This window comes from Lissotriton vulgaris, chromosome 1_2 (assembly GCF_964263255.1).
Source record: "Lissotriton vulgaris chromosome 1_2, aLisVul1.2, whole genome shotgun sequence".
NCBI classification, from domain to species: domain Eukaryota; kingdom Metazoa; phylum Chordata; class Amphibia; order Caudata; family Salamandridae; genus Lissotriton; species Lissotriton vulgaris.
The window spans coordinates 141,238,288-141,252,197 of NC_141686.1; the positions used below are offsets into that span (position 1 = coordinate 141,238,288).

Here is a 13,910-nt window from a genome sequence, read left to right on the forward strand (position 1 = left end):
ACGTCATACATTCGTCCGGGCCGACCTGGGGCGAGCGGCACGGCAGTCTTCACCCTCAGGGCACGGCAGGATCTCTTCCGGGTGTGCTGCTCCGGTACACGCTCTGCAGGGGGGCCTCCCTAGGTCAGGCAAACGTCTTCACGGGCCCCCGGATGCCTGGCCAGGCAAAGGCGGTGTTCCCGGTTTCGCGCCCACCAGGCCACTGCCTCCGGCGCAGTGGGTGCTCTTGAACAGCGAGTCAGGGCTCCCTTCAGGCAACACCGGATCCGTTCGCTACCCTACGCCGTACCTCTGCTTCAGGCAAGAGCAATCGCGGGATGGTGCAGCGGCCCCGATACGGCAATTCCCCACCGCCGTCACTGTCTATAGGCCATATTGCTGAAGCTCGCCGGAGCTGGCCTAAGCGATCGGAGCAGCGTTCTGGGGATAGGTAACTTGATCAACCTCTCTCGAAGGGCGCCGAGGGACCCCCCACTCCCTGCGCTATACTTTACAGCACTTTGCAGGGGGACAGCGTGCAGAAAACACTGAGGTCGAAGGGCCACAGCGAGGAGCCTCAGCAAACCAGGTCGCCATCTTGGCCACACCCCCCTACCCATCAATTTTTAAATACCACGGCAACCCCAACCAACACCAAGGCTCAAAATCCTCAAAATAGATACCATGCTCAAGTGCAGAATTACTCCACTACACAGTGACATAACCAGGATTCAAGGAGTCCAAAGTTTTACCTTTTAGAACCAAGAACATTTATATTATTAGGTTTAGCATAGCTTCTGCATGATCCCATCATGTTGCATTCAAATAATAGATATAGCACTAATGAACATTATAAAGTCATTGCAGCTTGGATCATTTCCTTCAAAAATGAGCCGAAAATAAATGCACATAATGTTAGTAAATGTGCACATTCCGTACAGAGAGGCAGAGTACATGCCCCTTAAATACATGTCTAAGTGAACAATCAGCATGAAGCCTCCCAAGCAGAATTAGTTTCAAATTAAAATATGTTATTTAGTACTGCAAGTTAATCTAGGAGGATGGCATGACATTTTCACTTAAGTCATGAACACTGAAGATAGCCCTTGATCTTTGTTGCTACAGATTCACTACACATTATATTTACCCCAATGTCAAATTAAAAAAACTTACAAGAATACAGTCTCATTGGCATATCATCCAAAATCAGCTGCAGAAGCCTTTGCGTATGGGAGCGCTGGCGGTTCAGTGATGTCACACGGAGTTCTATTGAGGCAGTCTTCATGAGCCAGGACATCTGGTTTAGGGCAGAGATCTCATGTTCTAAAAAGAAATAACAGACCAGCGGGTGAATAATTCATGTAGACTTCTTCAAATATCAGGGGGGGGAGGGGCAAGGGAGAGGGAGTGGCTAGAAATCGTTACACTTTGCTTTCTAGGGGATAGCAATAGAGTCAAAGAGAGTGGAAGAGCACAATATCAAATCGAGGCTCCCTAATGGACATTCTTGTAGGACTCTCAACAGCGATGTTCTGTCAGTGGCAGGTTTTCCACTGACATACTGATGACTGATAGTGAAATCATTGGGTTTGTCATCCACCAGGAGGAGATGTCTCATGCCACAGACATTTTTGGGATCCTTGAAATAAAACAATGTGTTTGAAACTGCCCCCTACCTCCAAAATATTATGACTATTTACAAAATATAGGAGGTAGCGTAGAAAGCTGGCTCTGTATAGACTATACCAAAGTAAGTTATAGTGTGCAAAGTCCAGGGGATATCCAGAGGTGTAGCAGAGGCTAAATTAGATAACTAAGAACAAAAGTTACTTACCTGTAAACCGTGGTTCTCCAGTATTGGTGTCTTTCATAGATTCACATGCTTGAATATTCCCAGTCGTCGAAGTGGGAGTCCAACGGACCATAACATAGCAATAACATAACCATAGTATAGGTAAGAAAAAAACATAGAGTAGCATTGAAACAGAGTTTAATAGATAGAAAGACTTGTCACTTTCTTAACATATCGAGGTAATTGTAAATAGTCCAAACTCCAGCCAATCAGGCGTTAGCAGCCTCTAGAATGTTCTCCTCAGAGGCTGAGGCCCTCCGTTTTTCGTAGCACAAGAGTGACATAAGCGTCAAGTAGGAAAGCAGAGCCTCTGAGGGGAGGAGGGTGGGTCGCATGTGAATCTAAAACAATACACCAATACTGGAGAACCACAATTTACAGGTAAGTTACTTTTGTTCTTCTCTAGTATTGGGGTGTCTTTCATAGAGTCACAGGCTTGAATAAGAGTAGTTAGCAGTGATACCAAAACTATGCAAGGTAAACCATACATAATCGTAAAACACAGTGCGATAAACAAAACTCCATCATAGAAAAAAACAGCTACCTTGTATACAGGAAGAGGGAGGCAACAAAGGCTCACCTTATTTAAAGTGATTACGTAAGACCGCTTGTCCCACGGCTCTATCAGCGTTGTCAGCAGCTTCCTGACAGTAGTGCTTGATAAAGGTGTGTCTGTTGGACCATGTTGCAGCTCTGCAGATGTGCTGAAGAGGTACACCAGCAAACAGCGAGGTAGAAGAGGAACCTGTTCTGGTAGAATGTGCTCGAACAGTTGTAGCAAGTGTGTCATGGTTGGGACCCCGACCGCTGAGCCTCTCGTTTCCCCGCTTACTGGAATAGGCCCGCCGTCCTTTTCCGCGAGATGCGGGAGGAATGGAAGGGGGAGGCGGCATTCCGGGAACTACCGCTCCCAACTGCCTTGCAGTGAGACGCGCGTGCACAGGAAGTGACGCGGCGAGAAGGTTCCGGTCGTCTATGAAAGCCGGAGACCAAAACACTGCTGATTATTCGAGTGCAAGGGTGCACATATCCGGAGGCAAACAGCGATTTCAGACCTGCCGAATCTTCCTGTGCGTTGGGGTAAGGGTGTCTGTGACACCGCCAAGAGTCAATTTGCATAATTCGAGCGTTCGCTCCTAAGCGACAGTTACGTGTGTCGGTGACACCGCCAAGAGTTAATTTGCATATTTCGAGCGTTCGTTCCTAAGCGACAGTTACGGTTGTCGGTGACACTGCCAAGAGTCAATTTGCGTATTCCGAGCGCTCGCTCCTAAGCAGCAGTTAATTTCTACACGAGGACATAGCGTGTCCTTAAGACAATAGCCTTGCTAGAACATTTCCAAAGCTGAGAACTTTGCATAACCTTCTACTGCGATTCACTCGCATCTGGGGTGAACTCTGATACCAGGTGGTATATTGTTTCGATACTTATGAACAGACCTTTCTCATGAACACAACCTAAATATTTAAAGGCATCGTTTGATTTACAAACTCTTTATTGAATACCAGGATTTATATGTATTTAATGTGTGTGTATGTTAGTCTCATCTTTGCAGGGGGTCATAGAGTGGTAGGTGGAGGTGCCTATACTTCTTACCTTGTGAAGCCTACATACACACCCATACGGGTGGGTACCGGACATCGTTATCTTTCCCCCATAAAAAATGCATAAGTGATTATTTCTAATCATGGTGAGGAGATGTTTATATGTTGTTCCTTTATCCACAGTACCCAGTCTTGAGTTTTATATAAAGGTCTGCTACTACGTAAAACTAGGTATCCCAGAGAAGGCTCAGATGACTACCCAATCATCCTTCTTTGCATGGCTGCACATCATGGTTAATTTTCTTTACAGGTAGACAGGGGCTGCTATGTGGAAATTAGCAGGGTCTGTTATACTTGTTTATGTTGAACCTGTGTCTTACGGAAACCTTTCATTCTTTACAGGTCTCCCTCCCCGCTGTTCCCATACTTTCCTTCCTTCGATTGACTCCCTCAATCTTCTGTGCCTTTATGGCAGTTCAGAATTGAGGTTGTCAATAGGGGGACCCATTTGAGCAACGAGCCGATCCTGAGAGGCCTTCGAGGGACCACGACTAAGTGGTTTCCCAGCTTGCTGATGTCAAAAACCAATTGCAGTAGATATCCAGCGTGCAATCGTCTGTTTGGTGACTGGATGCCCCTTTCACATCCGTCCGTAGGCTACAAAAAGTTGATCAGTCTTACAGATAGTAGCCGTTCTTTGAAGATAAAATTTCAGACATCTCTTGACATCTGATGAATGTAATGCTTTCTCCGCTGATGTTGGAGGATTAGGGAAAAAAGTCTTTAAAATGACCGGCTCATTAAGATAGAAATCAGATGGCACTTTGGGGATAAAAGCCGGATTGGTGCGGAGCAAGATATAGTCCTTGGTGAATTGAAGTAAAGGTGGTTTTGTAGCAAACGCATGAATGTCACTGACTCGACGAGAAGAGGTGAGAGCCAACAGCAGCGAAGTCTTCCAAGAAATGAATTTGAGATCGACCTTATGGATAGGCTCAAACGGGGCTTACATGAGCTGTGCCAATACAATGTTTAAATGCCAAGGAGGAGGCAGGCGACGAATTGGGGGAACATTCGAAACAGGCCCTTCAAGAATTGTTGAATTACTCTGGAGGAGTAAAGAGGTGGAGCCATCCTGCCGAAATCTTGAAATTGAAGCCAGAAAAAACTTTACGGGTAGCATGGGAAAGGCCTTATTTTGCCAGATGTAAAAAAGGCAAAAGTTGGTCTGTTGTCGAATGATCGTGGTGTACGTTAGCAGTTTCACACCAAAGACAAAACCGTTTCCATTTGAGTTTGTAGGTTTTCACAGTGGAGGCTGCCCTAGCCTTAGCAAGAACTTCCCTGCAGTCTGAAGGAATGTTCCAGTTGGCAAACTCATAGTGCTCAGGTTCAAGGCCGCTAAACGAAGAGATGCCAGATCGGGATGACACACCTGTCCCTGATCCATTGTAAGAAGATCTGGAATTGGGCAGATCAGAATCGGGATGCACTGCGACAGGAGCAGGAGTTCTGTAAACCAGATTTGTCGAGGCCACCTGGGAGCTATTAGAATAATGTGGCAAGGCTCCCTCTCATTTTCCGAAGCACCCTGGGGACCAGAGGAATCGGCGGAAAAGCGTAGGCATATATTTTTGACCAGTTCATCAAAAAAGCATTCCAGCACAACTCTGGTTGGGGAAACCATCTTGTGTAGAATGGGTATTTGCGGTTCAGATTGGTTGCGAACCGATCCAGATTGGGGGGACCCCATAACCGAAAGATGTGATCCAGTGTGGGTTGATGTAATTCCCACTCATGGTTGGATGAGGTTGACCTGCTCAAGGAGTCCGCTAGAATGTTGGATTTTGCCGAATCATGTACTGCCGTCAAGAGTGATTTGATGCTGGATCGCCCGATCCCAGATTTGGTGAGCCTGAAGGGATAGCAAAATGGTCCTTGTGCCCCCTTGTTTGTTTATATAGTGCATGCATGTTGTGTTGTCCGTCCGGATCAACACCGAAGCTCCCTGAATGATGGTGTGAAAAGACTTTAGCCCCAGAAATATGGCCAATAACTCCAGAAGATTGATGTGCCAGTTCCTTTGGGCAGGTATCCCACCTTCCTTTGACTGTGAAGCCCTGAAGGTGTGCACCCCACCCTTCGAGGAATACGTCTGCTGTGAGAGTGAAACTTAGGGTGCCTCCAGAAATGGAGGGCCTGCTGATACGTTTGTTTCGAGGGTCCACCATAACAGAGCTGTTTTCATCTGGGAGGTGACCTTGACCATATCGTTGAAAGATCTTGAAACTTGAGTCCATTGCTTGTCAAGTTCCTCCTAGATGGGTCTCATTTTCAGTCAGCAGTGAGGGACTAGGGGAATGCCAGAGGACAGCATCCCCAGCAAAGACTTCAACGGCCGAACAGAAACGGACTTTCCTGACTAGAGGGAGTTCGCAAGATTGCAAAGTCGTTGACGCCTTTCGAAGGACACAAAGGCTTTTGTCAGTTTCATGTCTATTATAGCCTTCAAGAATGTCCTGAGTTGAACAGGAACAAATTGAGACTTTTCCAGGTTGAAAGTAAGGCCCAGAGACTGGAAGAAGGACCTGCAAAGTAATGTGTGACAGGATGCCAGTACGAACGACTGTGCCTTTAGAAGATAGTCGTCGAGATAGGGAAATATCTGTAAGCCTTGTAGACGAAGATACGTTGTCACAGGCACCAGGATCTAGGTAAACACCCGGGGCGCAGAACGAGGCCAAATGGAAGGACCTTGAATTGGAAATCACTTCCAGCCACTCTGAATCTGAGGAATTTTCTGTACCTGGGAAGAATAGGCATCTTGATGGACCAGTGTGGTCATGTATTCATTCTGGAATAGTAAAGGAAGCACCTCCTGAAAAGACAACATTCGAAATGTTTCCTTTCTGAGGTATTTGTTTAGGGACCGTAGGTCCAGAATGGGGCACCATTCTCCCGACTTGTTCTGTATAAGGAATAACCTTGAATAGAAACTTCTGCCCCTTTGTAGCTTCGATCGCGCATTTTCTCAACAAGATTGTGAGTTGACCCAAAAGTTTCTTCAGATGGGCAGGAGGACCACCTCTGGGCGGAGAATTGGGAGGGAGTTTTTCAAACTCTAAAGCGTGCCCCCTGTGCACAATATCCAGAACCCATCTATCTTTAGTAAGTTGTGACCATTTGGAGTAAAAACGGGAGATTCAACCTCCAACCTTTGTGTGTGTGGGAGCTATGGAGGGTGGCAGATGTAAAAAGTCATTGTTTCTTGGATGAACCTCTGCCTCTATAAGACAATTTACCTCTGTATTGCTTGTAAGAGGCCGCCGGCGGCTGTCTCTACGTCTGTTGATTTACGGAGGAGTAACGTTGATTTTGAAAAAAGTTGTACTACCAGTACTGATTGGAACCTCCCAGAAAGGCCCCTCGCACCTCAAAAGGGCTGCTTTTTAAATTGAAGAGTACCGAGAGCACGAGCAGTGTTGGTGTCCTTCTTGATCGTCTGAAGGGCATCTTCAATGTGCTGGCTGAACAGTGATTCACCGTCATAAGGCATGTCCAATATTTTCGACTGTACCTCCTGACGGAAAGAAGTAGCTTTTAACAAGCCCTGCCGCCGGAGGACTACCGCTCCTGCCAGTAGGCGAAAGCCAGTCGAAGATACATCAACAGCACAATCGATAATCTCTGAGGAAATCCTTTCCCCTTCTTGAAGAATTTTCGATGCTTCTGCCTTGGAAGGTTCTGGTATCAATTCTACGAGAGAAGAAATATCCGACCACATTTGTCGATCATACCGGCCAAGGATAGCCAAAGAATTGTAGACTGTAGTTGCTGCCATAGTGGAGATCTTTTTGCAAATAGCAGAAGCAGTCTTCCCTCACGGTCCGGAGGAGCCGATAGTGGAGATGAACGATTTCAGGCACAACGTTGTGCCGCCTGAGTAATAATGGAATCGGGTTTCAGCTGTGCAATAAGACAAGCAGGTGAATTGGCAGGGGCCTTGTACTTCTTATCCATACGTGGCAGAACAGCAGGAATGGAATTAGGGTTCTGCATGAGCTTGAGACCCTCTTGCCAAATAAAATCTATGATTGGAATAGCACGTACTTGTTACTGTGGCTGATCTTTAAAGTCATACAAGAAACAACCCTTGTCTCTGGTGACCATAGGGAGGTGAAATCTTGTTGCTGCTCTTTCCATAAGGACTTAGAATCCGCCGATACCCACCAGCGGAGAATCCAGAGGAGTTGGATTGGGGGAGACGGTGTTTGAATCTGATAATTGTCCCATTCAGTGAGGAGAGATCTATCATCGAGCTCACCCTCTTCTCTGTCATCATCCTCATCATTGTCATCCTCAATGACATGTGGAGTATCCCGGCGTTGGAACCTTGACGCCGATGCAGAAGATGGGGGAAGCGGCTCTGCAACAAGCGGAGATGGAAGAGGTGTTTGTGGTTCAGGAGTGGTCTGGACTGAGGTTGGAAAACGACTGTAATAGTCAGTCAGCATAAATTGAAGATTGGAAATAAGGGACATGGGCATTTGCGCCATGGGAAGTTCCGGTGCTGGTTGGCCGGTATGCTCTGAATAATCCTCATAGTCCTGATCGTCATAAAAATCTTGGCATTTAATTAGCAGTTCAGAGGGACTGTGAGCTGCCCGAAACCTGCCATCCTCCTGTTAATCACCCTCACCAGCGTCAGAAGAAAACAGTTCTGCTGGGAGATGAGGCGTTGATTGGATTGGTAACAAGGTATCCAAAGAAGACAGTCTGCGTTGAAGGAGAGAGCCTGTAGACTATAATGGAACTAAATCCATGGATGCAGCTGTCGACGCTGTCGTTGTCGGCGAGAGATGTTGCCATTGATCTACCATCGACAAAGCCACCGTCAGCAAAGCCACAGTCGAAAAAGTTGAACTTTTCGCCGACTAAGTGTGCGTCGACGAATGCTTCTTCTGCTTAGTAGACACCGTCGACAAAGTCAAAGGCACCGTAGACGACAGAGGCCTCACCTTTACTGACACAAACGTCGACATCGGTGTAGCCAATGAGAGGATCATAGCCAGCATCATAGACGAAGAAGCTGAAGTCGTCATTGTAGAAGCGACGACAGAAGTCCTCATCAACAGAGGGAGCGACGACGCGCAAAATAGCCAGTTTCTTAGGTAATAACTGCTCGGCTAGAGTCTTGGACGCCTGAGAGTCAGATCTTGGGGCGTAGAGGGTAAAGATAGACTCTGAGGGGCTGGGAGCACCCCTTTTGAATATGAAAGCAGGTCTGTGGACTTAACATGATGTTTCTTCACCACTTTAATTTTAGGAGAAACCTTCTCTGACTCACAGGCTCTCTTCAAAGATGAAGCAGTCCGGACAGAGGACACACTTTCTACATCGGACAGGGGGTTATCCATAGTCTTCAACTTCTGTAGCCACAGAAGGAGACGCCCCTCTCTGTCCTTCAAGGTCTTTTGAGAGAAAGTCCTGCAAATTTTACAATCCTTTACCTGATGCTCAGGATAGAGGCAAAATATTCACTTTTTATGAGGATCTTCAGAATGAATTAGCTGTTTTCCACCTGTTCCACAGGGTCTGAAGAGGGACTTCTTAGCGGACATGGCAAAACATACTCCTTTTTGAAGAAAAAGAGAAAAAAACTGAGCAGAGCTCAGGGAGATTCCCTTCACACGATGTGCAGTAGAAAATCTGAGGGCCTGAGCCTTTGAGGAGAAAATTCTAGAGGGTGCTAACGCCTAATTGGCTGGAGTTTGGACTGTTTACAATGACCTGGATATGTTAATAAAGTGACAAGTCTTTCTATCTATTAAGCTTTATGTTTCAATGCTACTCTATTTTTTTTATTTGTTTTTTATACTATGGTTATGTTATTGCTATATTGCTATGTTCTGTACCGTGGGACTCCCACTTCGACGACAGGGAATGTTCAAGCATGTGAATCTATGAAAGACAGCCCAATACTGGAGAACAGCTCTTTTTGTGATAGATTGGTCAAGCAGTTAGGCTGATCAGGAGAGTGTGTTAAGCATTTAATACATTAACTCAATCAAGGAGTGATTACACACACTCGGAGACAGAATCCTGATCAATTGGTTAAGTACAAAAAAAGTATACTTAAGTTTTATTTCTAGAACCAAGAAGGACTTGGTACCGGTGGGGAAAATGTACTTGCAATTGTAAAACTTTCCAAGGAAGTGCAATTTCGGAATTGATTTGCAATAGTTACAGGTTTGTATTGGCTTTAAAAACTGTTTACATTCCATAGAAATTACTTTTGATTACTTTTGTGTTACTTTTGGATTCCATTGACTACTTGGGGTGATAGGCATAGATATCACACAGGGGATTTTACAACACAAAGGTAAGTAAGACCTTTTTCATGTTTAAAATACAGTTACTTTTCTTTCATACAAAAGTTCAGCTTGACACGAAACATTTTAAGGAATAAAACTAAACCATGGTTCCTATGGGAAAAAGTGTGTTAATGGTTTGCAGGTAAGTACTCAACCTGTAAGTTCCCCAAGGACCAGTCCTGCACTCTAATTGCGCTACAAGCAGCGCTGGGGCAGCCGGGTGCAGAGTGTAGTTGCCTAATGTTAGTCAATAAGGTTAAGGGGGCCTTCGGTCATGGGCTGCTTACGGGCAGGCCACTCGGTTGTGGGAACTCCTGGGGTTAAGATCAGCACTGCAGGGGCCAACAATCAGCACAGACGCTGCAGGGCCAGCTGCAGGACCAGAAGTACAGAGGCGCAAAGAAAAGGCTGCAGGATCGGGCAGGGAGGCTTCCTGGAGGCGACAAAGAGGGAATTTGGGTCTTGAGTGATGCCTGGACACCAGTTGGTTGAGCCACCCAAGGCTGTAAGGCATTGGGTGCAGGGGTGTCTTTTGGCAAAAGATCTTCTTACCAACTTCGGTCACAGTCGGGGGGACCCTTCAGGTAGAGGCTGCAGGCATCGGCTTGAAACTTGAGGTAGGTCGAGGATCATCAGATCCCAGGTCAGGATCGCAGGGGAGACCTCCTCACGGTGTTGGGCCACTTGAACTCGGGCAGTAGGCGTCGGGTACGGAGTGGTGCAGAGCCGCAGGGATCCGGATTCTGTGGTGGATGATCAAAGCTGGTTTCATGGGAAACCGAGTCTTCAATATGGATGTAGGGCAGGTCCTCGGGACTCTTGGGGCCTTCTGGACATGCCGGGGTTTCCGCTGTAGTCAGGACAGGCCAGCAGGGCTGGGGCCAAAGCAGTCTGTGTCGTCTTCTTCCTGGGTCAGCACAGCTCTTTGGACCTTGTTTCGTCCTAATATATGAGGAGGCAAGGTTCTGGGTCGACCCTAAATTTAGGGGCGCTTAAAAGGGTGTGCTGGTCGACACTAATAGGTCACTTCCTTGGGGTGGGTACACCCCTATTCTGCGACCCTCCAGTGGGAAGGTGCCATATGCCTCTCGCTAATTGGCTGGGTCCCCTCATCTTCAAGATGGAGGGAACTCAGATGTGCACTTCACCTCGCCTCCTCCACCTGAGGGAGGGGGTGCGAGTGGGGCGTGGGGGTGTTGGCAAAGGAGGGCACACCTCTCCTCCTAACTCTGTTTTCCTGCCGAGTCTCCCTCCCAACGTGGCAGCCAGAACGGCATGAGCCAGTTGCTGTGGACAAAAGGCAGGGACAGCTTACAAAGGCAGCAGGCCTTTGAAGCTTTACCTTTGTGGACCCAGACCCATCTTGGAGGAGGCAGGATACCTCTGCCCAGGATAGCCCTCAACCCAGGGGTCTAGAAATCTGTCTGGTAGTGGCAAATGGTGGCAGACATTCAGGAACCCCACCAGGACAGGTAGGTTTTTCAGGAGGTATCTCTAAGACGCCCTCAGAGTGCCTTCTGCATTAAATCCCACACTGACATCAATGTGGGTTTAATGTGCTGAGAAGTTTGCTACCAAACTTCCAGGTTTTCAGTAAAGCCACTACGGTGCTGTGGAGTTTGTAATGACCAACCCCCAGAAGATATACTCTTCATGGCTTTACTGCACTTACAATGTCTAAGAATGGACTTAGACTCTGTAGGGGTAAAGTGCTCATGTAGCTGTAACCCCACCTGTGGTCTAGTGCACCCTGCTAGAGGGGTGGCTTACCTAGGCCACAGGCAGTAGATTGCAGGCATGGCACACAGGGATGTGTGCCATGCCGACTTCATTTTCCTCTGCACCAAAAGACGCACCCTACAATGGCAGTGTGTGGGTGTTAAGGTACAGGGCCAATATGGGCGGCACAATAGGTGCTGCAGCCCTTAGAGGGCTTTGTTGTAAAAGGTACCAGGGGTATCAAGGGCACTGTGACCAAGGGGCTTACATGTGGCCAGAGATGTGCAAACTGTGGGTACAAAGTAACAGGTTGGTAAAGAACACAGGCCCGGGGAACCTGATTGACAGGGACCCAGGGCACATCAAGTCAAGTTGCATCACATGTCAGTCAAAAAGTGTGGTGGGGGATTATGGGGGGTAACCATGAAAAAAGGGGTACTTTCCTACAGGTAGCGGAAAGATTGAAAAATATGTACAGGATAGGAGGACACCTATTAGAATGGAATCTTCTGCATCGCGGAGCGTCGCTAGTCTGCCTCCCTTCCACACTTAAGGAGCCTCAACGGGTTTTCGTGAAGGTAAGACACAGGCACCTAAAACGCTCTATTGAGAAACAAGTACCATAACTAGGGAAAAGTAGCCAAATTGGTTATATGAAGGAATTCGGAAATCAAGCCTTGGTCCTGACGAAAGCCATAGATCCACAGTAGTCAAACATGTTGACCAGATGCTTCTTTGTATAGATGTGTGGGATACCTAATTCTTTCCCAAAACACATCCTGTACATGTTTTTTTTATCGTGCCACTACCCCCTACATTTTGTAAATACAGTCAATCTATTGCAGACATTTTAAGCACATTGTTTTATATCAAAGATTCAAAAAATGTCTCTGGCATGTGAGACCTCTCCTAGTGGAGGACAGACCCAATATGGTCACTATCAGTCATCAGTTTGTCAGCGGAAACCTGCCACTGACAGATCATCACTGTTGAGGATCCTATAAAATCTACGGTGAGAATCCCGATTCGATAGTGCGCGTTTCCAATCCATTAACACAACTACAATATGAAAGAAATACAAGCTTTCTAGCACCTCTGAAAGCCAAAGTCATACAATTACAATGAACAAACCATTAAAGTTCTAAGACGTAAAACCTTGATGCAACAAATGCTGAAGATGCATTTGAAAACACATAGTTGTTGCAAAAGTACAAAACAAAAAAGATTAAAGTGAGTTTGAGCTGAAGAACAGCTAACTGAGACACACCGCAATCAGAGTAACATCTTAAAAAGACCATGCATTACATCTGATAAATTAAGTGGTATGACCATATCCATATTAGGCCCCTCTTAGCCAGCACTCCACAGTGACCGCGACCAAAGACAGTCTGTATAAAACGGTAGCTTTGCTCAGATTCCTTTCAGTCATTGTAGGTAACTAAGCGATAGAGCTGAGGAACCTTACACAATAGTACAGAAGAGTTTGTAGAGATTGGCAAACTGTAGGCTCAAGCAGAGTTCAGACAGGTAATCTGTCCATCAGATCTCTCCACACAGGGAGCAAGATTCTATGTACCCATGGGGCCAAGCTCTGTGACACTTCTATTTGATTGATGTAAGCCTTTTCCTGGGGTTCTGAGGCAGTGAAAGGTTAGTGAGCTATATCCTTTTTAGGTCGAGGACCGAAAGGCTGCGCTTGCGCAGTCTCCGGGAGGAGATTTTATGTTTTTGAGTATGGGGCTTGAACCCGCCTCTCTCCTCCATTGGCTGGCTTCCTAAATGTAGGCCAGCCATTGGAGGAGAGAGGCGTCACTCCAAACAAGCCCCATCTCTTTCGGATTCAGGGGCGTGTTTTTGGCGTTCTTTCTACCTGTGACGTCATCCGTCACTCAGAACGCCAAAACACGCCCCCGAATCAGAAATTTTCGGAGCTTTTCGGCCACCATTTTGCCGTTGCCGACTTTTGCCTCAGATGTCCCGGTTCCCTTGCTGCTCCTCGCTTTTGGTGTCCAGTGTTCTCCAAGTAGGCAGACTTCCAGTTTTGACACCCGCCAGCGCCCTCCTTACAGTGACCAGACTGGACCCGACCCGACTGTGTCTTACGCGATCCGCTGCTTCCTTACAGCGGCTCCTCTGTGGCATCTCCTCTGCTCCGGGTGCCACCGTCCGTCTTCCAGTCAAGGTAAAACGAAAGAAGCCGCTGTATTTTGTCCCCAACACCGCTGCTCAATTCCTTGTAGACACATACCCATTCTACCGCCCGCTGACACACCATTCCCGTATTTCCAGCTCAACCATTGCCTCGTTCTCCGATCTGTTTCTTGGCATTAGCATCCAGTCTGATCCCGAGTTTCTGTCTCTCTTCCCCCCCCCCTTCCCTCTGCCCGCAGCTCTCCTTGGTCTCTCCTCGCACCCCCCCTTCCTTCTGCCCGCAGCTCTCC

General features: G+C 47.1%; 1 protein-coding gene across 1 annotated transcript in view; it reads right to left on the minus strand.

The window, feature by feature from the left end:
* Nucleotides 1-13,910, minus strand: part of NUP205 (nucleoporin 205) — a 967,082-nt gene that overhangs the window by 336,885 nt on the left and 616,287 nt on the right. The window contains exon 24 of the mRNA XM_086952983.1: nucleotides 1,153-1,302. Coding sequence (XP_086809109.1) covers nucleotides 1,153-1,302 — 150 coding nt within the window. The remainder of the gene's footprint in view (nucleotides 1-1,152; nucleotides 1,303-13,910) is intronic.